This window comes from Electrona antarctica, assembly GCF_951216825.1.
Source record: "Electrona antarctica genome assembly, chromosome: 3".
NCBI lineage: Eukaryota > Metazoa > Chordata > Actinopteri > Myctophiformes > Myctophidae > Electrona > Electrona antarctica.
In genome coordinates, this window is record NC_136808.1 from 2,450,216 (window position 1) to 2,471,578 (window position 21,363).

At 42.1% G+C, this 21,363-nt stretch overlaps 1 protein-coding gene across 1 annotated transcript in view; it reads left to right on the forward strand.

Annotated features, from left to right (window-relative positions):
- The window catches only part of LOC306920182 (AN1-type zinc finger protein 3-like), a 46,733-nt gene that overhangs the window by 16,047 nt on the left and 9,323 nt on the right, over window positions 1–21,363 (forward strand). The window contains exons 2-5 of the mRNA XM_079496850.1: window positions 862–902; window positions 2,244–2,435; window positions 11,571–11,636; window positions 17,432–17,641. Of these exons, the coding sequence (XP_079352976.1) occupies window positions 862–902; window positions 2,244–2,435; window positions 11,571–11,636; window positions 17,432–17,641 (509 nt within the window). The remainder of the gene's footprint in view (window positions 1–861; window positions 903–2,243; window positions 2,436–11,570; window positions 11,637–17,431; window positions 17,642–21,363) is intronic.

A 21,363-nucleotide genomic window follows, 5' to 3' on the forward strand; every position in this document is an offset into this window, starting at 1 on the left:
ACAGTTGTCAGGCCTGTCACTCAAGATGTCCGTGGTGGTGTGTTTTAGGTGCAAGGGCCACGCCTCCATGTGCTTTTGCGGTGCGGTCAGAAAGCAGGCTCCCACTGATGCTTTTAAAAATGGAGTAAAAAGAAAACTTCCTTTTTACCAAAGCATTCTCTTAAAAATGTTGTGTCGCGTAATTTTAACTTCACCCTTTTTAGTTTAGATGAGCTGGGTGGATCCCATAGTTATTGATTGCATATGCTGTTTTATTTTTATTTTTTGCCATGCTTTTAACCTTATAATAAAATGCATTATACCAGCCATTGGTATAACTCGGACTTAAGTGTACTTAACCCATTTTAGGCGGGAACCCCTTTTTGGTGTTTTAAACATTGTTATAATTTAGCTATTGAAAAATAGCAGATCTACAAGCTCATAGCGCGCCACCGAGTGGCGCGCTACGAGCTTGTAGGTCTGCTATTTTTGAAAAGTCGTGAAAATGTGCCTGAAATCTTTGAATATATATTGTTACATGCAGAGCAAGTTTTTAACTCAAATCTTTGCTACTGGGAGGGTCCCTGGAACAACATTTTTTCAGATGGGGGGTCGGCGGCCAATGTCATATATATTTGGGGTCCTTGACATGAATATGTTTGAGCACCACTGACATAGAAACACAGGTTTTTCAGAAAAATGTTAGGATTTAGAAGCCTTTTTTTTTAATCGACCTCAGTCCAAAATGGGTTAAGTGTTTTCTCGGACACACTTTTATACAGTTTTCAGAAAGAACATTATAAAAGCTACTCCCCTGCTTACGGCTTCCTGCAGCAGACTACTGCCATATATGATTAACGCATGTTCTTTATCTGTCCTCAGGTCGAGCAAAACCATGAATCTCTGCTCAAAATGTTTTACAGGTACGTCTTTATATTTCTGTTAACTTTTTTTTTTTTTTAATTCATTCCTGTTAACCATATTAAATGATAATTGATTTTCCTGAGACCCACAATCCTTCACGATCCATATCAAATGATAATTGATTTTCCTGAGAACCATGATCCCTTCACGATCAATAAGTCAATCTAACAAAAAAGCTAAACAGTAAATATGTAGCTTATGATCAGTGCCAGTGCTACGTATACACGCAATACGCACTGCGAGTAGGGCAACACACCGAGGGGGGGCAACAAAAAGTGCAGAGCCAACTCTCATAATAATTTTCTCTGCGTATTTGCCGCATACTAGGCCTGTCTCACAGCCATTCCGCGCCCCCTTTCCAGACCTAGTGGTGTTGACGTGACGTCACTCTATAGACATTACATGTTAAAAGACCTACATTCAGAAGCCATAAACAACGCTTTTTCTGAAGGTAAACTTTATTCTATTTGTTTTAGCTGTCTTAACATCTTGTTTTTAATAATATTGGTCTTTTACATTTTAACATTTGGAAACAGCCTTAAATGGTGCAGAGAAAGCGGGTAGGGATGTAGCTCTGGTCCATAACCTCAAAACTCCAGTGTCAATCAGGCCTGGAATTTCATCTTTTTAGGGGAAAGGACACTTGGCCTTTAGTGTGGTCAACTTTTTGAGGGCACAAAGGCCGAGTTCCAGGGCATGAAGGCCATCAATTAAAACAGGCTAATTCATATAAATTTAATTTGGGGGTCCTTGAAATTAAAATGGCTGAGGATCACTGGGTTAAACTGTGACTTAATTCACAGAAAATACAATGACAGCCTTAGCCTACATAACTTTTGAATGAGGGCTTGGTTTAGAAAAGCCTATATTTTGTGCTAAAGTAATATATTGAATAACATAAGTGTTGGTTTTAAGTCTAGACTGGCATATGGCATTGTAGAGAGGTTATTGACAGATGAGATCTCTCCATTGTGGGGCTGCAGGACTGAGGAAAGTGCAGCTTCAGATCAGTTTTTTGTTCTTACCTGGAGTACATGTGTTATCTGCGCTGTGCACAGGGGAACAATGTGTGTTAATATCCATGGTGTGGGGGGGGGTGTGTGTGTGTGTGTGTGTGTGTGTGTGTGTGTGTGTGTGTGTGTGTGTGTGTGTGTGTTCGTGTGTTCAATTATTAATGAATCTAACAGAATTAAATCTGACTTAACATCAACTACGTAACCACACACTAGGGCTGGCAAAAACATTAGGACCAATAACCGACGAATTTCTTTATTATATGGACTAAATCTATTGGTTCAATTAACCACTTAATAATTGTGATTTCACTTCTTTTCACCTAGATGTTCAGACGAAACAGCCGGATGAGGACTGTGCCCCGAAGCCCGTCCCCAGCTCCAGTAGCAGCCAATCAGACGCCTTCTGTAATGAGCCAAAAACCAGCAGTAGCCAGTCCCCAACGATGTCGACGCCCACTACCTCAGAGGAACCTTCGCCAGCCGAGTCGATAACTCCGTCTCTATCCACACTGGAGGGTAGGATAACACTCTTATGTCAGCCAAATGATCCCTCGTTATTTTTCATCCTTGGATGCAAATTCCTATCCCGTTATTAACCCATTTTTGGGCGGGAACCCCTTTTGGTGTTTTAAAAGGATTATGTTATTCTTTAGCTTTTGAAAAATATCAGATCTACAAGCTCGTAGCGCGCCACCGAGTGGCGCGCTACGAGCTTTGTAGGTCTGCTATTTTTGAAAAATCGTGAAAATATGCCTCAAATCTTTGAATATATATTCTTTCAGAGTTTCAGTTTTTAACTCAAAACTTTGCTTCTGTTGGGTGTTCCTGGAACAACATATTTTCAGATGGGGGTCGGCGGCATATTACATATAATTTTTGGGGTCCTTGACATGAAATATTGAGAACCACTGATATAGAAACATTTTAAAAATATATATTTTTTAAATTTCGACGTCAGGCCTTAATGGGTTAATAGAGGTGTGATAAATGATGATAATAAATTGGGATGAACCAAATATTCGGCCACTGAAACTATTTGGACGACTAGTGGCAAGAAATGCAAATTCGGTATTCAGTTTGGTTGATTTTAGAGCCGACACCGAATAGTCAAAGAACCCGTGTTACCTTAACCTACCGGTTTGTTGTGATGACGTGAACAAAACGCAGGTTCAAGCATGGTGGCAACAAAGGTTATGACAGCAATGGTACAAAAATAATTTCTGATTCGGGGCATCCCTAAAATAAAGTGCCCCTCGGGGCACAGGTCTCCACCAGGTCAGGTTGTGGCCTCCTGGTGGCGCTATAATAGGCCAATGTGAAAAGGGTGCCATTTCTTCTTACGCCTTAGATGGCAATTGGATGATTTGAGGCATTTTGTTCCAAAAATGTGTTTTGCAAAAATGGAATGGAATGGAATTAGATTTATCAGTATAGGTCTGGAAAGTGTGGAAATTAGAAAAAGTATATATATAAAAACAATTGTTTCCAATCCAGACTATTGACTTATAACACACACACCCCCTACCAAAGTAATTTAAAGAATGCGACAATATCTCTGTGCATACCGTATAGCATCACAAATAACATTGTGACAAATGCTTGTCTGAAGAACATTTATTATTTACGCAGTAGTTATTAGAACATGTTTTATTCATAAGGATACATAAATGCCAGCCTTCTGATTGGTCCCCGACTGACTAACCAGCAGGGCTGTTTCTGCCTCGTTCTGCCCTCCTTCCTCCCCTGGTTCCGCCATATGGTTCTTTATGTTGAATTTGCTAAAACATCATTTTTTTGGAGAGACAGACAGAGAGAAAAAACCCCCCACTAAAAATAAATAAACAATATGGCCAGAATGAATACACAGAATGTTCGAGAGGGTACGTACTGTATTAGGTGGTAGTGTAGGGCAGTAATATCACAATATATAGTATGCATTGCTTACAATACAGCAAACTCCTCCATAACTACAAACAGTACTTACTCCACAAAGCACATAACTGCTGTGTACATGGTGTATATTGTAGTGAGTGTTAAGTATTCACAAAGAATCACTTAAGTATATCAGCTTCATGAAAGGAAATTATCACCATCATCAAATACAACATAAGGGAACTATATTGTCACCCATATATTCTGTATATTAACACATGGTTGCCACATTGACATGGGGAAATCCAACCAATCATACTAATCATTAGTCTTGTCATTTACATGAATCAGAACCAAATAACTTACAGTAATGTTGGTAACTTACTTTGGGTCAGTGACGCACACAACGTAAACATTTGACAGGTAGTCGACTGGTAACACAGTAAGACAGACTAAATAGGATAGAAATGTTCAGCTCGGTTGCTGGCATGTTCTCCTCTCCTGTCCTTGTTCTGAAGTGAATGAAAGCTCTCGTCAAGGGCACACGGTGACCCTGTGCTAATAATCACACCTGCACTGGATGTGACTTAATTGTCCATTTAAATAAAGGCCTTTTGTACACAGAATATCAATACGAAGCAACTGAAAAACTCGCTTTTTCAATGGTAGTTTTATGGAGAAAAAAGGGATTTTTGTCCAACCAAGAAGTAGCAACCAATGGGTGTAAAGAGGGGCACGACCACGGATGGGACTTGACAAAGGGTCAATTGTATGCATTGAATGGCATGAAACATGAATGCACTCAATGCATTCATGTTTTCTTCATAAGGAAACCATAATTGTATGCCTGCATTCATCGTCATGTCCATGAACACAGTGAATAAATGAGGTTTCACAGATGGAGCGAACATTCATTCAATATTTAATATTTATTTACTAATTTCCATATATACTGTGTGTGTATGCGTGCATTTGACCATTTTTTGAGATGCAAGGCCAGGCAATGGTATCTTTTATGAAGAGTAAAATGAAATGACTGTTTTTAACCCATTTTGGGCGGGAACCCCTTTTGGTGTTTTAAACATTGTTATAATTTAGCTATTGAAAAATAGCAGATCTACAAGCTCATAGCGCGCCACCGAGTGCCACGCTACGAGCTTGTAGGTCTGCTATTTTTGAAAAGTCGTGAAAATGTGGTGGAAATATTTGAATATATATTTCAGAGCGAACGTTTTAAAACTAAAATATTTGCTTCTGGGGGATCCCTGGAACAACATATTTTGAGATGGGGGTCCGTGGCCCAATAGAGATAATTCTGGGGGTCCTTGACATGAAGGTTTCATCAGATATCTGTATGATCACCTCAATCTGAGTTTAAATTCTGAGAAAAGCGCCGCTAAAGACGGTTAAAGATGGTGTGGACGGAGGGAAAATATTAAATGACGTTACAACGTGGAAGCAAAGCGTTGCCAGGCGACGGAGACGCCAAGAACCATAAAAATAATACTAGCGATGCTGGATGCATTATGAACTAATAACTCATCCAATGTCGTTCTAGGCGAGCTGACTTTTAATAAAACTCGTCCAATGTCATCTTTAGCCGAAAATGAGTTAACATCCCCTAAGGTATCCCTAAAGATTAATGACATCGTAAAATATGTAATAGCCGATCTACAAGCGTGCGATGTGTCACATTGTGACATTGTTGTGAGCTTGTAGATTGGCTATGTTAAGGCAGTCTGTAGGACACATGCTCAGAAGGACAATTATAATAAGGAGGCAACACAATAATTCAGAGTTTGGAAGTATGAGGATTTTACTCGAGTAAGGAGCCAAGACTTAGGCCTCACTCAGACCTTTAAAACATTGATGCATGCTTGTTGTATGAATGTTGTGTAGTGTCATGGCCACCCCAATGCATTTCCAATGGAAGTCACATGGTTTGTAGTCCACATTTTGGACCACAAGCTGTTGTATGGCTTTCGGCTGTGTTTCGACTGCGCCCCTCCCCCTCATACAACACAAATGTGGTGTCAAACCATGTGACTCCCATTGGAAATGCATTGGGGCAAGCTGTGTCACACCCTTTGTATACAACAAGCATACAGCAATCTGTTGCGACCGTGTGAGTGAGGCCTTGCATGACCTGTTCATGCATGGAAACAAACCCCAGTCTGACTCCCAGAGTTACATGGGCATCACAGCCTTTATAGCTTTCACTCCCACAACAGCCAGCCCCCCAACATAGCCTCAAGACTTGAGCCTATCGGTTCAACAAATGGGACGGTAACATTGTGAGACAAAACAGCACCACAGGGGTGTGACGGATGAGATAATCTCAGAGGAGATACTCTTTTATAAAGGGGTATTATTAACACATTTTGTGCCCAAAACGTCTGTGGACGTCCTGGGTATTACCGCACGTGCATAGCCCAAGACGTCTGTGGACGTCTTTCAAAAAAAAAATCAGAAAAATCAAAACACGTGGTGCCAAAGTTTGTGTTTTCGCCATTGAGAATGCATTTGGCGTTTAAATTAAATAACTCAGAAACTATAAAACATTTCAAAGTAAAAAGTTCCAGCATGTGTCTCCACAGTCAGCTGAATTATAAAAAATGTGAATGGATTTTCTAGGTGAAAGTGATTTTGGGCAGTATTGCGTGGGCTCTCAATGTGTTAAATGTTTACATCTAAACTCCAACGACAGCTATTTTCGCCACTTGACGCCATTGCACAGCTAAAGGCGGTGGTTAATCTTGAAATTATTTGACAAATCCTATATAATATACCGGTTTATATACCGATTTTTAAAAGCATTTAGTAACAAAGAACTAGCTATTTGGTGCTATTTGGATGTCAAATATGGTGTGAGAAATCTACAGAGAATTCTGGAAAAGTATGGCATTTTGAACTGGAACCCTGACGCCCTCTCTAAGACCAACCTGCAGTTGGGTTGGCAGTGACAGGGACTGCACACACACACACACACACATGGCGGGAATCGAATTGCTTTAAATTGAGAACATTTTAAAAAGATAAAAAGAGGGGAAAAAAGAAAATGGCACCCCACACACAAGCAAACCAACACAAAGCCATGTAGTCAGACAACCATATGAATCCATTACCCAGACATTTTTTTCTCATTTCATTTGTATTGCCTCTGTGAGAGGTGCCATCGCCTCTACTCCCCCCCTGCTGTTTATCCCATTCTGGGCGGGAACCCCTTTTGGTGTTTTAACTAAGCATTACGTTATACTTTAGCTATTGAAAAATAGCAGATCTACAAGCTCGTAGCGCGCCACTCGGTGGCGCGCTATGAGCTTGTAGGTCTGCTATTTTTTGAAAAATCGTGAAAATGCGGCACAAATATTTGAATATATATTCTTTCAGAAGACTTTTTTATTTAATTTCGACGTCAGGCCTAAATGGGTTATATTGTATCTCTGAAATCTCCTGGCTTTTTGGTTTCTCGGGCTGGTAGTTTTTGGCCACTTTTCCCTGAGAGCTTCAGTTGATATAACGCTGCCGGCAGGTAGGGTAGGTTCCCTGCAGTGAAGTGAAGACTACTGTAGTGAAACTCATCTCCTTAGGTGGGCTGAGTCATGCCGTGCGTAACACAGGTTCTCAAACATTTTCTTGTCAAGGAAATTATGTGTTTGGGCCGCAGAGTGCGCAAGACATCCATCTGTGCCCAGGGAACCCCAGAAGAGAAGATTTGTGTTTAACCCATTTTGACCTGAGATCAGATTCTAAAAATGTCTTCTACATCCTGACAGTTTTCTGAAAAACCCTTGTTTCTATGTCGGTGGTTCTCAAAAATGTTCATGTCAAGGATCCCAGAAATTATATGAAATTGGCCGCCGACCCCCATCTGAAAATGTTGTTCCAGGGAACCCCCAGAAGCAAAGATTTGAGTTAAAAACGTTCACTCTCAGAATATACATTCAGATTTGCACCACATTTTCCAGATTTTTCAAAAATAGCACCACATTTTCCAGATTAAAAAAAAAAGCAGATCTACAAGCTCTTAGCGTGGCACAGATCTGCTATTTTTCAATAGCTAAATTACAACATAATGTTTAAAACACCAAAAGGGGTTCCCACCCAGAATGGGTTAAAAATAATAATAATAATAATTCTGGGACCCATTTGAATGACCACCTGTGGGTCCCCGGGACCCGTTAACATTGAAAACCCATAGTTCCATCACTGACAGTAGTGTCCTTTATGCATCTATGTCATGAAACAACTTCTGTGCGCATTCGGACAAGCCCCGTGAGTTTGAGCACATTGGTCATAACCCTTTTTCACTCGTTCATGTAGTGGGCCCCAATAGGCCTATCTCACAGCCCCCTTTCCACGCCCACTTCCGGTAGATAGTGGTGTCATTTAACATTAGGCATTTACACTTTCTTTCTCCGGAGAATCTAAGTACATTTCCTAATGTTAAAATGTCAAAGACCGATAATAATATGAAGAAAACACAATGGTATAACAACTCAAATAAGTAGAATAAACCTTACCTTTACAAAACGGTAGTTTGTGGCTTGTGAAAATACCTCTTAACATGGAAGCCTATGGACCGCAAAAAAAATAACACCACTATCAACAAAAGGGGGTGTAAAAAGGGGGCGGGGAAATGCTGTGAGATAGGCCTATAAGGGCCTTTCTCGACCCCACCTCTCTCCCTTTGTTTATATTGTGTTATAGGATCCAAGATGGCCGCAGCACCAGGAGGGGCGGAGGTGAGTGGGCGGGGTCGACATATGCCCCTTACTGGGCTGCATTCAAGACACTTGCCTTGTGTCTGACACCTGACTTGTGTCTGAACACAGCTTTGATGGATGTGTTCTGCCCCCCCCCCCTCCCCCCCATCAAACAACATGTTTGGTCAAACCATATGGGCTTCCATTGGAAATGCATCGGAGTGGCCATTAAACACAGACACAAGACAAAAGACAGGTGTCTTGAATTTGTGAACGCAGCCCAGTAAGGGCATTATATGTCGACCCCACCCGCTCACCTCCGCCCCACCCCCTCCTGGTGCTGCGGCCATCTTGGATCCTAAAACACAATATAAACAAAGGGAGAGAGGTGGGGCTCGAGAAAGGCCCTTATTTGGCCAAACTTGCAATACTAGATTTGACCACTTGGCTATTAAGTAGCCTTGCCGAGCCATGAGGCCCATAGGGCAGGAGCCTATCTCCTGTTTCTGTAGCGTGAGGCAGCTTGATGTACAAGTACACCCCCTGGACATGACGCTAGTATGTCGCAGGGACTTACCCCCAATCCAACCCTTGATGCTGAGTGTCAAGCAGGGAGGCACTGGGTCCCATTTTTAGAGTCTTTGGTATGACCCGGCCGGGGTTTGAACCCCGACCTCCCAGTATCAAGGCGGACACTCTAACCACAAGGCCACTGAGCTGGTTAGAGTTGGCTATTTAGTGCCTCCAAAACAACCTGGGCTTATATTAGTTAAAACCAGGCTGTTGCAGCCTTTTTCTTTCTTTTCTTTCCCCCCCCCCCCCCCAGAGCTGGCGATTGTATAGTGACCGTTTTGCGCAGTAGAGGTGGCAGCTGTAGCGAGAGGCCCCTGGCCTGGCTATATTTGTCCCGGTGGCACATATAGAAAGGGGAAGCGATATGAAAAGGTTATGCATTCAGAGGAGAAGGAAGACACTTACCGTTGCCAGGGCACGCTTCATCACCGTGCACAAGACAAGGTTATTTGCTGGAGAGAGAAAAAAAGAGCAGCGCGGAGGCTTTGCTGAATAGAGGCGTTATTAACCCGTTTAGACCTGAAAACGATTCTAAAAAATGTCTTCTAAATCCTGACAGTTTTCTGAAAAACCTCATGTTTCTATATCAGTGGTTCTCAATATTTCATGTCAAGGACCCCAAAAACTATATGTAATTGGTCACCGACCCCCCCCCATCTGAAAATATGTTGTTTCAGGAACCTCCCCAGAAGCAAAGATTTGTGTTAAAAATTCGCTCTGAAAGAATATATATTCAAATATTTGTGCCACATTTTCACGATTTTTCAAAAAATAGCAGACCTACAAGCTCATAGCGCGCCACTCGGTGGCGCGCTATGAGCTTGTAGATCTGCTATTTTTCAATAGCTAAAGTATAACATAATGCTTAAAACACCAAAAAGGGGTTCCCGCCCAAAATTGATTAAATAGACCACAGGACAATGTGCGAGAAATGAAACCAGCTCGCTCACACTGCCCTGCATTGTCGTTCAGGACACTTATGTCAGCACAATCCATGATGTATGAGCCGCATCACATGGCCCTAGTTCCCAAGTTTATAGATGAAATACTTTTTTTTAAAAACGAGGTTAAAAACATGATGTTCAGCTTAGGGCTGAGCGACCTTTAAATCCATATCGCAGCCATTTAAAACTTTTGCCTCGATTACAATTAATGAGCGATTTATATTTATTTAACCCATTTTGGGCGGGAACCCCTTTTGGTAGCAGATCTACAAGCTCATAGCGCAGCACCGAGTGCCGCGCTATGAGCTTGTAGGTCTGCTATCGTAAAACGAAAAATCGTGAAAATGTGCCTCAAATCTTTGAATATATATTCTTTCAGAGTTTCAGTTTTTAACTCAAATCTTTGCTTCTGTGGAGTCCCTGGAACAACATATTTTCAGATGGGGGTCGGCGACATATTACATATCATTTTTGGGGTCCTTGACATGAAATATTGAGAACCACTGATATAGAAACATGAGGTTTTTCAGAAAAACATTTTAAAAAGACATTTTTTAAATTTCGACGTCAGGTTAAAATAGTGAAAATAGCAGATCAACAAGTTCAACGCGTTCATTAAACATCTATTAGTATTGTTTGTCAATGTAAGAAATATATATATTTTTTAATTGCCCCTATGAGTTAAATTTTCTCACAGCTCAACCTGCAAAGCCAACCGATCACAATCATCCCTTCACACTCCAAGTGTTTAGTGGTTTATTTCAAGTTCAACTCCTTCAACACCTCTTTCCCTCTGCGTCACATGGAAAAAAGTTCAATTCAACTCGAGCGTGCGCACGATACACGGCCGCAACATTTTGACGGGACCTGCTCGATCACCTCTAGGAAAGAGAATTACTAGGCGATGTGTGAAAATACCCAAAAGTCAGCAAACAGATTATATAAATGAAAAGCTTCTTCTGTTACGTCCATGTGAGATTAACCCATTTTGGGCGGGAACCCCTTTTGGTGTTGGCATTATGTTATGCTTTAGCTATTGAAAAATAGCAGATCCACAAGCTCATAGCACGGCACCGAGTGCCGCGCTACGAGCTTGTAGGTCTGCTATTTTTTGAAAAATCGAAGAACGACTGACATAGAAACATAGCTTTTTCAGAAAACTGTCATTTTCAAACAGACATTTTTAGAATCTGATCTCAGGTCAAAATGGGTTAAAAAACGGCATACTAGGAGTTTGTTTACTGAACTATCAGTGATTTTACCGTGACTATTGCAAAGCTCATACTTGTCATGGCGGACAATAGTAAGCCCTTGTATTCCAGTCGGTGGACCTCAAAAATAATAAGAGTGCATTGTAAAGTTGTAGGAAAGTTAAGCTTCACCAGTAATTATCAACAGGTTTCTTTTCTGTGGAGTCTAAAGTTAACAAATGTCTTGCTTTCTTTCTCTCTTGCTCTTTCATTATTTTCCATTCCTCTCTCCTTTTAACTGTCTATCTCCTACATGTCTCTGCCTCTCTCCCTCATCCTTTCCTATCCATCCTCTCCTTCCTCCAGAGGTATCCAGCACAGACACAGCCGTAGGCACAGTCTCCACCCCTAAGAAGCGGTCCTGTGAGTCAGGTACGCCTCCTCGGCACAACTTTTGATTTAGTTGACGTTATGTTTAGAAGAAAAACACTTGGGTGTGTGGAGTTTGCATGTTCTCCCTGTGTCGTTACCCTCACAAAAAACATGCAGTAATCCTGGTCTCTAAACTGCCTCCCCCTGGCCTGATGGAGGTGAAAGGAACTGGTTGGAATAACGTGTTCCTTCAACGCGCTACGTCCAACCAGGGAAACTCCCCCCTGTCAGGTGTAAAGGAGCAACTTGGACACTCAGGCATGAAGGAAGCATGAGTTCAAGTCCGTTGCTCTCCCCATGTCCCCCATATATGGGGACTAGGTTGGCGGAGGGTGTGTAGAGCCCAGGATCACATTAGATAATTGACACAGGGGTGAAAAATGGGTTACAAAATCGTGGGATAAAAAAAAGAAGAAAAACACTTACGTACGTACGTACATGCTTCTCACATACATGTCAAGGATAAAGTCTGCAAGTTATTTCCATTGTGGTTCTTGGATTTGGACAAGCCAAACATTTCAACAGAGAACCCATCAACCATTTCCATTAGAGTTAGACCAGGGGTGGGCAACTGGCGGCCCGCGGGCCACATGCGGCCCCCACCTTCACTTAATGCGGCTCCCTCAGGTTAATGTCAGAATACTGATATAATATTGGTTTCAGCTGTTAGAATTCCTGTAATTACTAAATTAGTAGCTCATCACTCAACACAAGTATAATTAAAGGCATTTGAAATGACATGAAAATGTTAATTTTCAGGATTCCAATTAAAAAATAGCAAAAAATAATTCAAGATTTCAATTCGAATATAGCAAAAAAATGCTGATCTACAAGCTCAAAACGCGCCGCGCTGCAACGCGTTTTGAGCTTGTATATCGGCTATTTTTGCTATGACAGTAATATATGGCCCTAAGGAGTGAGTGTGGAAATATAGTGTGGCCCTCTCCATCGTCAAAGTTGCCCACCCCTGAGTTAGACCAATAACAAATAATTTGGCTCCGATCCGGCAGAGAGTCCTAGATGACAGATTTTATGGCCATTTTGAAGGGTATTTAGTCAAAGCACTAAAACAAATCCAATCAATTTGAAAAACTTGGATTGAAGTTAGATTTCGCGTGAGTTTTTTAGAACCGCTGTTTTTTAAATGCATTGGATTTTTTTTTTAATACGTTTGAAAATGTTTTGCCCTAAAATGCAATGCAAGAAAATGGTGGACGGCAGGTAGAAAGTGGTAAAATAAATAAATAATAATCAGGACACGTTACATGTAATTTCCATGTTCCCGGGAGTTCATGTGTGTTTGCATTGTGACTATAGGATTTGGACTCGGAACCGGGGTCCGTTTCAGACCCGGTTCCGAGATCACGGATCACGGATCTGGTTCCATCGTTTTTTTTTAAGAACGGTTGCGCAAACGGTTCTCATTTGTGACCAGATTTGACTGAGAGCCTACCATCGCGCAAATTCCAGCTTTTCACCAGAGGAGAAAAATTAGTTAATAGCACAGGCAGACTCTTCACATACTAGAGCATGTCTGAAATAAGTGTCACAGCTGAAATCAACATGTAAATATGAAATAAATGCTTAAACATGTAGCTAGGTGTAATGTTAAAGACCATAGAAGTGAACATTTCAAGCCTGTTCTCTCAACTTGTAGTTTTCTGCAAGACATATTACTCTATAAGCCACATCTCCAAAACTGGTGGGTCAAACTGAACAACCAATACGTCAATTTGAAGCTATGATTCCCTGCTTTCATAAGACATGAAAAAAAACGAAATGGCAGTCTCTCAGTCAAATTTGGTCACATTTGTCTTCACCCCACTCCCACACCTATGAGTGAGTGGGGGTCGGGGAGTTTACCGCCCACTGGAAGAATGGTGTGAATGTACAGAATGGCACTGTGAGCACCGGAGCGAGCGCCTCGAAGCGAGACATAGCCTCGCTGTGGCGATACTAATATCACTGCATGGATTAGGCTGGCTTACGCGAAGCTAAGCGAGACAAGTGAGTGCAATGCTGTAAATGCGATGCCATAGTTTCATACAAAGGTGGTTGCAACTTGCACGTTCCACAATGAGGAAACGTCTCAAAACTCAATACAAACCCACGGGCTGAGAACCCCCTGCGTTAGGGAACCGTTAGGAACCGGAACCGAACCGTTAAGCAGTTAAGGAGCTGGAATGGAGGAAATGTCAGGATCAGCTGCAGTGGATTGATCCAAAATTGCTGCTGGGTTAATTGGCCTGAGGTGGGGGGTTGCGGGGGGCAGAGGCAATGAGATGAGGGGCTGGGGGAACTCAGCCGGCTAATCAACCGTTTGCTGGAAGCAGATGATGCTGGCTTTGAATGTGCGGGTCACAGACTTATATTCAGAACACTAACCTAACATAATAGGCTTAAGACTTATCAGGAGTCTGGGCTACTTACATAATGGTCGTAGTAATTTGCTTTGGGGCGATGGCTCCACATGTGCATGCCGGCTCCCATTCACTCACTTTATGTAATGCAGCTGGATCATATGAGCACTGTTAACACTTTAACACATTGAGAGCCCACGCAAAACTGCCCAAAATCACTTTCACCTAGAAAATCCATTCACATTTTTTATAATTCAGCTGACTGTGGAGACACATGCTGGAACTTTTTACTTTGAAATGTTGTATAGTTTCTGAGTTATTTAATTTAAACGCCAAATGCATTCTCAATGGCGAAAACACAAACTTTGGCACCACGTTTAAAAAAATGAAAAATAGTTTTAATTTTTTTGATTTTTTTTTAATACAAAATAAAAAGACCACAGACGTCTTGGGCTATGCACGTGCGGTAATACCCAAGACGTCCACAGACAAAATGTGTTAATTGCCCGGGGTTATTTAATCCATTACATTAGAGCGCCCATTCGATTTATAAACACGGACCCCTTTTCCGGACGGACCGGAAGTTGTTGATGTGTGTGTAGCAGCTAACAATAGCCCCACCACTCTAGAGTCGATCGACAACGACGGGAGACGAGAATAAATCTATCGCGACTAGCGACTGGACCGCGGAGCGCCGTCTAACACAGGATCTTTTTTCATAATTAGACGGGATGATTTAGATCGCGAGTTATGAACGTTTTAAGATTTTCGTTTTCATCAGCTAAACAGGGGAGGGAGTTTTTCGATGACGTCTCACTCTTGCACAACACCGAGGATTGCCCAACAGGCGCTCCCAGGCTGTGGAGCCATGCGATCCGTTCTCGTATCAATAAACTTCGTCTTTTGGACAATACTTCGTCCTGGGCGTCGGGCGTTACTAATAGAAAGGACAAAGAACTTCGTCCTGGGCGATGGGAGTGTTAATAAAGTATTCAATCATTTAAAAAAAAAACTGTTTGCAAAATATATATATATATATATACAGTAATATATAAAAAAGAAAGATATGTACAATAAACAGTGGGAGGGGGTCATGGCACTGTGCTATGCACACAAACTGTGTGTGTGTAACACACACACACGTCACACACACACACTGACACTGACTGTTTTGCACCCTGTCCGCGTGTGTGTCCGTCCGTCCATCTGTGCCTGAGACCTGTGCTCCGAGGAGCATTTTTATAGTTCTATATTTATATATATAGTCGGTTCCTTGATATATAAAACATCAACTAAATCTGCCAGGATTAATTTTTTATTCAATTCATCAAAATAGTAGAATAATAAAAATAGTAGAATAATAAATGGTAATCAATACTATTGATTACCATTTATTATTGTTGCAGCCCTAGTCTGGACTTTTGGCCACAGAAATTCACCCAGATAACAGCCAGTAGGTAATGCAGCATGCAGTTTTCAGATGGCACACACTAGTGTGAACACTGACACACACACACACACACACACACACACTCACACTCACACTCACACACACACACTCATGGGGCAGACCATGAGGATCTGGCTCTTCAGCCTGGCCTAGTTCTCAGAGACTTATCGAGCACTGATCTGTATTCGCTGCTTGGGCCAGTAAAAAAAATGTAAACTCCCCAAAAAGTGTGCAGGATTGATGAGAAAAGCAGAGTTGAATTTCCAGCATGCACTATAGGGCTGAACGATTTGTGAAAATGTCTAATTAAGATTTTTCTGACCTGAGATCAGATTCTAAAAATGTCTTCTACATCCTGACAGTTTTCTGAAAAAGCTATGTTTCTATGTCAGTCGTTCTTCGATTTTTCAAAAATAGCAGACCTACAAGCTCGTAGCGCGCCACTCGGTGGCGCGCTATGAGCTTGTAGATCTGCTATTTTTCAATAGCTAAAGCATAACATAATGCTAACACCAAAAGGGGTTCCCGCCCAAAATGGATTAAAAAGCAATACAACGGAACCAGTTAGCTCGCGGTTAGGTTCATACTTCTTCAAACCCTGTCTTTGGGGCCATGGGTTCGGTTTCGGTACAGTTAAAAAAAGAAAGGAGAGGCCCTGGACCGTTGGCACCTGGGCTGCCAAGCCAGCCAGTTCGGCGTGCCGCAGGTTCGAATCCCCAGCCCGGCGGCCTTTTTCCGCGTGTCACTCCCCATCTCTCTCTTCCCCTTTCCTGTCTGTATACTGTTCCCTATCAATAAAGGCATGAAAAGCCCCAAAACAAATCTTTTAAAAAAAAAAGAAAGGAGAAATGTATAATAGCAGGAGCCTACTATATATTCTATAAAACTCTTGTCTGTCTGAACACATTTTTCTCCTCAGTGGGTTCATCATTTGAACTTGCACAAAAAAAATTCACTTTTCCCAAATTTAACCCATTTTGGGCGGGAACCCCTTTTGGTGTTTTAAAGCATTAGGTTATACTTTAGCTATTGAAAAATAGCAGATCTACAAGCTCATAGCGCTCCACTCGGTGGCGCGCTATGAACTTGTAGATCTGCTATTTTTTGAAAAATCGTGAAAATGTGCCGCAAACCTTGGAATATTCTTTCAGAGCGACCGTTTTAACTCAAATCTTTGCTTCTGGGGGTGACCCTGGAACAACATATTTTGAGATGGGGGTCGGCGAGCAATTACATGTAATTTTTGGAGTCCTTGACATGAAATATTGAGTGATATAGGCCTAGAAACATAGGTATTTCAGAAAACTGTCAGGATTCAGAAGACATTTTTTAAATTTCGACGTCGGACCTAAATGGGTTAAGCTGTTGATTGGTGGGTTTTTTGGGGGGTTTTTTGTAACCGTAACGTTAATGGCCACAGTTAACGTTACAGTTGAGCATACAGGGTCTGTTGTCACGGTTACTGCTGCAGCTCTCAACAACCGTCACGTAGGCTAATCATTATTGAAAAGTGTATATATACTCTATTAAGTTGATTTAGTAAGATGTAACTGTTGCACCATTACTTTAACCCATTTTGGGCAGGAACCCCTTTTGGTGTTAGCATTATGTTGTGCTTTAGCTATTGAAAAATAGCTGATCTACAAGCTCATAGCGCGCCACCGAGTGGCGCGCTACGAGCTTGTAGATCTGCTATTTTTGAAAAATCGAAGAACCACTGACATAGAAACATAGCTTTTTCAGAAAACTGTCAGGATGTAGAAGACATTTTTAGAATCTGATCTCAGGTCAAAATGGGTTAAATCCAGATCTATAGTAGTAGTAGTGGTCCTGCAGCTGGGGAATGGTTTGAACATATTATATGCAGGTTGGTTTTCATCTATGTATTGAACAGTACCTGGCCGGCTATAGCTCTGTCTTGTGACACATGTTTACGTGTGTGTGTGTTTGTGTGTGTGTGCGTGTGGCTGAATGTGTGTGTCCAGGCTCCGAGTCAGAGAGCGACGCTTCCCCAGAAAAGCGGGTGAGAGTTGGCGAGGTGCCAACAGGGGCTGAGGAGACTTCATCGACGTCATCATTATCATCATCATCATCATCATCTCGCAGCGGATCCAAACAACGGAGTCGCAGGCGCTGCCATCGCTGCCAAACCAAACTGGAGCTGGTACAGCAAGAACTGGGCTCCTGTCGCTGTGGTAAACACTGCTACACACACACACACACACACACACACACACACACACACACACACACACACACACACACACACGCAGGGCTAGTAGTACAGGAAATCTATGGAAAATACAGGATCAACCTATAACTAATTGCAAAAAAACGAACTCAGCTGATTTAGCATCTTCAATATATCCTGAATAACAGAAACAAAGTTGCCTGGAATTGTCTGAGGGGAAAGTGTTGAAAATGGCCTGTACAGTATGGCCACCATTGACAAATGTGCTGACATCATCACATTTTGGCAAGTTGCTAATGGCCAAATTTAGCCCAATGAGTGTTTTATGCATAACTAATGCTTGGAATGGATTCAGCATCATGAAAACCCCCTAGTTTGATATGTCACATGCTACTTAAAGCATAAGGGAATTTAGAAAATATTGCCTTATAATAGGATGTCAATGGTGGCCATACTTTACAGGCCATTTTCAACACTTTCCCCTCAGACAATTCCAGGCAACTTTTTTTCTGTTATTCAGGATCTATTGAAGATGCTAAATCAGTTGAGTTTGTTTTTTTTGCAATTAGTTAGAGGTCAAATTACATTATTACTGGACTATAGCTGATAAGACTTCCATTACAATTGTTACTTTTGCCACATTTATGATTATTAAGACAATCGGTGCCGGGATTTCTTTCAAAATAGAAGTGCGGAGTGCCGGGAAGATGTGGCCGCTTTTACTCTGTAAAGCCCCCCCCCCCCCCCTTCCGTTCCGGAAAAAAATTCTGACATATTTTGTCAGAAATTAAGAGCTTAGTATATCCATCTGGTCAAAACCACGGAGAGCTCCCTAGATTACGCACGCCGAGCCATTCTTTGTGAGCGGTAAACACGGAAGTGAACGACAACGCGCATGTGCGAAAGAGCAAGGACTATGGTGCAGAAGGAGAGATACAGATGTATACCAATGTGCATACATGTAGGTGGAACCATATTGTGGGGCTTCAAGCACACACTTTTGTAGGGGAAACAAGACCGCAAGGACTTTTTTTGGTGCTATCCCTTTGTGTTTGACCTGTACTCTGTTGCTGTTTTTACATTTATGTTCAATAAGCAACATATTGAGTCATTAGGACACAGCCCTTTTTGAGAATATTGAAATACGTAATGTTTTGCCAGTTGTGATGTGTGTGCAAAGTTTTGCAACTTTTCGAGGACGTTTAGCACCTCAAAAACGCGACTAATTTGGGAGAATAATAATAATCATTGGGATTATTGTCTCCACCAGGCCGAAGGCATGGGGAGAGAGTATGTTTTGCACTCCGTCCGTGTGTGTGTCCGTGTGTCCGTCCGTCCTTCTGTCCGTCTGTTACCAGCTAATCTCCGGCACCGTTAACCTGGTCGATGCCAAACTTTGCACACACACTCCCTGGATGCCAACAATGAACCTCTGCCCCACATTTTCCAGAACGGCCTGTTATAGCGCCACCATGAGGCAGCTTTTCAAATGTTTTACCTAAAACTGCACCGATCTGCGTGAAACGTTGCATGCACACTCCCTAGAGGCCAAGGACAAACCGTTGACCTGCATTTTCCGCATCTGCCTTTTATAGCGCCACCAGGAGGCCGACTTTTGTAAAACACATTTGTTGATATTACTCCTCCAGATTCTGTCCAAAAATCTCACAAATCGTTACACACTATCTCTATGGTCATGTGCTCAAGTCGGATCTGTCCGATATTTCATATTCCATCCTAATTGGCTATAATTAGCTTTCACAGTTTGCAAGATTGCCCCGTTTTGAACAAAAGCCTCAAATCATGAACGCAGCATGCAATTTACGTGAAATCTTTCACACATTTTCTTACTAGTCTAAGGAATATATCCCACCCTTTTCACATTGGCCTGTTATAGCGCCACCAACAGGTTGATTTTTGCAAAACACATTTTTGGAACAAAATGCCTCAAACATGTTTATATTAATCCTAAACATTTTGCCAAACATCTCACACAGTCCTATCCTCCTGGTGGAGACCTGTGCCCAGAAGGGCACTTTTTCTAGTTACTACTGTGCAGTGCTCTGCACAGTAAAAACGATTATTCGATTAACCTACTAATGCAAGGGTCTGTTCTAAATATCGATTTTGATATACAGTATTTTTGGTTATTTTGGATTTTGATATTTTTGGTTAACACTTTAATTGCCCGGGGTTATTTAATCCATTACATTATAGCGCCCACTCGATTTATAAACACGGACCACTTTTACCGACGGACCGGGTGTTGTTGTGAATGTGTGTGTAGCAGCTAACAATTGCCACGCCACTCTAAAGGCGATCGACAACAACGGTAGGTAAGAATAAATCTATCGCGACTAGCGACTGGACAGCGGAGGGCCGTCTAACACAGGAATTTTTGTAATAATTAGACGGGATGATTTAGATCGCGAGTTATTAATGTTTTAAGATTTTCGTTAAACGGGGGAAGGAAGATTTTCGATGACGTCTCACTCTTGCGGAACATCGAGGATTGCACAACAGGCGCTCCTAGGCTTTGGAGCGATGCGATCCTTTTTCATATCAATAAACTTCGTCTTTTGGATCAAACTTCGTCTTGGGCGTCGGGCGTTATAGAAAGGACAAATAACTTCGTCCTGGACGATGGGGGTGTTGCAAAATAGTTAAACACATAAGTAGCACGTGGGGGCACGGTGACATAGTCGGTAGTGCTGTCGCCTCACACCTAGAAGGTCCTGGGTTCGATTCCCGCTGGGGACGCTGTGGGTGCTGGTGGCGTGTTCTCTCCTCCGCGTCATCAGTGCCCATACCCGAGGCGGGGTTGGCGAAAGGACCTTTCTGTGTGGAGTTTGCATGTTCTCCCCGTGTCCCCTAGGGTAGGTACCCTCACAAAAAACATGCAGTAATTTGTAATCCTGGTCTCTAAACTACCTTCCCCTGGCCAGCCGAGGCGCCTGATGGAGGGGAAAGGAACTGGTCGGAATAACGTGTTCCTTCCACACGCTACATCCGGCCGGGGAAACTCTCCCGTCATGTGAAAAAAAAAGTAGCTTAGACTCCACATGCATAGAAGGAAGCATGAGGTCAGTCCGCTGCACCCCCCCCCCCCAGGTTGGCAGAGGAAGTGTAGCGCCCAGGATTACATTAGTGACAGTGGGTGAAAAAATGTGTTGCAAAATCGTGGGATAAAAATAAAAAAAGAGAAAATAAATTAGTAGCACGTAACACATCAACTGAATTAACATTTCTATCCCTATTTAGGGCATGTGCATAATAGGTTGTCAACATTTGCAACAAGCAAGGACAAAAATATCCGATATATAAGTATGCGACGGTAGCTAGAAGTACATTAGAACTATAACAAAAGCTATAATTAAAGGTCATTTTGTTCATGCATGAATGCAATTACGCATACACGTACGTACAAATGCAGGCTTGTTGAGTTGTTTTGTGTGTGTGTGCGCGTGTGAGTGTGTGAGTGTGTGCGTGTTGCTTTTACTAGCCTCGGGGGAACCCTACCACAGGCCTGGACTGTTTACACTTCTCACATAAAGCATAAGCCAATTACCACAAACACTAATGCACTTTAACCAATATGGAGGTAGTAATCAACCTGTTTGCATCCATATTAAAGTGCTTAAAAAGACAGCCGTCTTCACTGCACTGCCATACATTTGCAGCCAAATGGCAAAATTGGCATACCTTTAAAAAAAAGAAAATAACCAG